Raw genomic sequence first — 2,972 nt, forward strand, 5'->3', positions numbered from 1 at the left:
ATAACTGCTCTAGTGATGTGTAGCATGGGCTGCAGGATGAACTCCAAGGGGGAAGAGAATAAGTATCCTTCTTCAGCTGCTTTTCTGGATCATTAGCTGCAAACAGCTGTGTGACAGGGAAGAACTATACATCAAGCTTCTTTCATTAGGAAAACAGATCCCACCTTACACAAGCATATGTAAAATACCATATGCTTCACAGCTGGAATAGACATTAAAACGCTTGCAACAGCTGTAGATCTTGTGCTATAAAGAACTAGGTACTGTGTCAAAAGCTGTTAACGAACTTTTTGCCTCCTAGCCACATGGGTCAGCAGTCAGCCTGTGATTTTTCTTTCCCAAGTCCAACCTCAGTGAGAACTGCAAATGACCCTGTGCCTTGGTTAGGTACCTTTCCCATGGGAAAGCAATCCCCAACCTCCCCCTTCTACTGTGAGCCATTCAAAAGGGGGTGGGTGCACCCTCTTTATAACATGTTCAGTTTGTACTTTTTTTTTTTTTTTTTTTTTTTTTAGTTCTGAGTGTAAGAACTTTGTGGAGAGACTGTGAGGACTGAACAGTAAGCCTGTTCTTGCTGTTTCAGAGTTCTGAATATTCATGGCTATCAAAAGCAGCCATAATACATAATGGAGTACATACATATAATTTTAGTGTAATCTGTAAATGTGTACTCAGTTTTAACTGAAACAACCTTAGCTCAAAACAGACCTTCTGTCAGTAATACAGAGCTAATGCAGCTGCTGCTGTGGCAGTTAACCAATATTAGGAGGCCTGTGTGCTCTTAGTAAAGAAACTCATGTTTAGAAAATCATGGTAACATTTTTCTGTATTACATTCTAGATTACGCTGAACACAACTGAGCTGTAGTCTACAGAGGTGGGAAATGCCAACAGTTCAGTGGAGTTCTACTACAGAAGAACAAATAGGACTTTATGCTTGGCTATAGAACTTGACTTTTCCATAGGCTTAACTTGTTCTCCTTGCTAATCAGCTCTTGTGGTTTAATGCTCAGCACAGTGCAGCTGCTCACTCACAACCCCTCAGTGAGATGGGGGAAGGGAATCGGAAAGGTAGAAGCAAAGAAACTCATAGATTGATGTAAAAGCATTTACTAGCTAAAGTTGTGTATGAAAGCAAAATAAGGGCTTCATTTGCAGTGAACTATTCAGCCACTTCCATCAGAGCAAGACCCAGCATGTGTAACACCTTCCTGAGAAACTGAACACTAACACTTTGGACAGTTGGGGCAGCTGTTCTGGCCATGTCCTCTCATGCACTCCCAGCCTCTTGCTGGCAGTGCAGCAGGAAAAGCCAAAATGTCCTAGACCTGATGCAATAAGCACTACTCAGCAACTGTTACCAGCATTATTCTCATCTTGAGTCCAAAACACAGCACCATAGCAGCTAGCAGGAAGATTATCCCAGCTGAAATCAAGACATCAGCTTAAAAGCTTCAAACTCCTGTAGAATTGGCCAAGCACAAGTTCACATTTTTTATTCCGAAGAATATTTATACTGCAAATCAAAATTAATCATACATATTTTGGTATACAACATATTACACTTTTAACAGTATTTGTTTGTTTTTAGCATATACTGCATATAATTCTGCTTTCAAGAAAGAAGAAAAGCTTCATTATTTCACGTATGGACTTCTGCAGTTGAGAGAATTGACCAAATGTTCTAGCTGTCCTATACGAGCTGCTCCAAAAGTAATGCCTCCTGTGCCATTATGTTGGTCCATGATGTCAGAGGGGGATGTTGGTGGTATAGCAGTAGAGCTTGAACCTTCTTGTCAGCGTTCTTGTTACATTTCGTTGCCGTATAACAGAGGACAGCAGAAGGGACAATCTGGCAATGGCATCTGATGTGGAAGTATGAATGAAGCAAAGGTGCATCACTGAATTCCTCCAGGTGGAAAAAAAATGCACTCAGTGACATTCATCAATGCTTGTTATGGAGACCAACCAGTGGATGTCAGCACAGTGAGGCAGTGGGTGCTGTGTTTCAGCAGTAGCGATGGCAACATGAACGACAAGCTGCATTCCCAATGGCCACGCACAACTGTTACACCATGAAATGAAGAGTGCCTCCATCTGTTCATGCACACAAATTGACTAATGGTGGCAACTATGTGGAGAGACATTTTTGTAGCTTGGAATTTGCTCACATACTCTTAAAGTGCTTTTTGTATCAGTTATTGTTTCCATGGAAATAAATAAGCATTACTTTTGGAGCAACCTAAGTAGTTCTCAAAACACAAAAAGCAAACTGCCGTCAATGCTGTGATGTTTCAGCTTGTTTTGACCTTGCTTTCAGACCCAGCAGCTCTGTTCTCAGCTCTCCAGGCTTAGGAGGTATTTCAGGTATACTCTGTTAAAAACAGAGAAAGATGTCACTGTTGTGGAAGAAGAAAAACTGCCATCACAAAAACACTGCAAGAGACAGCATTATCACAGAAAGACAGGATTGTAGGGGTTGGAAGGGACCTCCAGAGATCACCGAGTCCAGCTGTCATTGCATCTCCCAGACCATACTAATTTTTACAAACAAAACTTCAACACCTACCTACTGTCTTTTCGAAATCTGACTTCAAATTTCAAAGCACGCTTTGAATTAGAGGAGGAGAAAGAGGTTTGTTTAAAGGCACAAAGCTGCCCTTGGCCACTCGATACGACGCGCAGCGTACCTTCAAGGCACCAGCTGAAATTTCTGACAAGGTTTTTTTCATCTTGGTGACAGAAAGAGAGGTTCCGTTACCTTTTATAAATTATTTAGTTTACGGCAGCACTTACGAGGTCAGGCCGGTAGTACCGGTGCACCACCTCGGCTCCTGCGAACATGGCCAGCATGCTGGCAGCCAGCGTCTTCAGGTAAGTGGACCAGGGCACACCCGCGGGCATGGCGGCCTACCGCCTCCCATCAAGTGGCGCGCCGGAAATGCGTCACCCTTCCGGGCCGCCCACGCGCAA

At 43.0% G+C, this 2,972-nt stretch overlaps 1 protein-coding gene across 1 annotated transcript; it reads right to left on the reverse strand.

Annotated features, from left to right (window-relative positions):
• Positions 1 to 1,464: 1,464 nt before the first annotated feature.
• On the reverse strand, positions 1,465 to 2,941 carry LOC128073665 (protein BRAWNIN). The gene is made up of 2 exons (XM_052668777.1): positions 2,796 to 2,941; positions 1,465 to 2,373 (listed from the first exon to the last, which is right to left on the reverse strand). The coding sequence occupies exons 1-2, from the start codon at positions 2,901 to 2,903 to the stop codon at positions 2,278 to 2,280; spliced, it is 204 nt and encodes a 67-aa protein (XP_052524737.1). The 5' UTR covers positions 2,904 to 2,941; the 3' UTR covers positions 1,465 to 2,277.
• Positions 2,942 to 2,972: the final 31 nt, after the last annotated feature.

This window comes from Tympanuchus pallidicinctus, unplaced genomic scaffold (assembly GCF_026119805.1).
Source record: "Tympanuchus pallidicinctus isolate F22 unplaced genomic scaffold, pur_lepc_1.0 scaffold8, whole genome shotgun sequence".
NCBI lineage: Eukaryota > Metazoa > Chordata > Aves > Galliformes > Phasianidae > Tympanuchus > Tympanuchus pallidicinctus.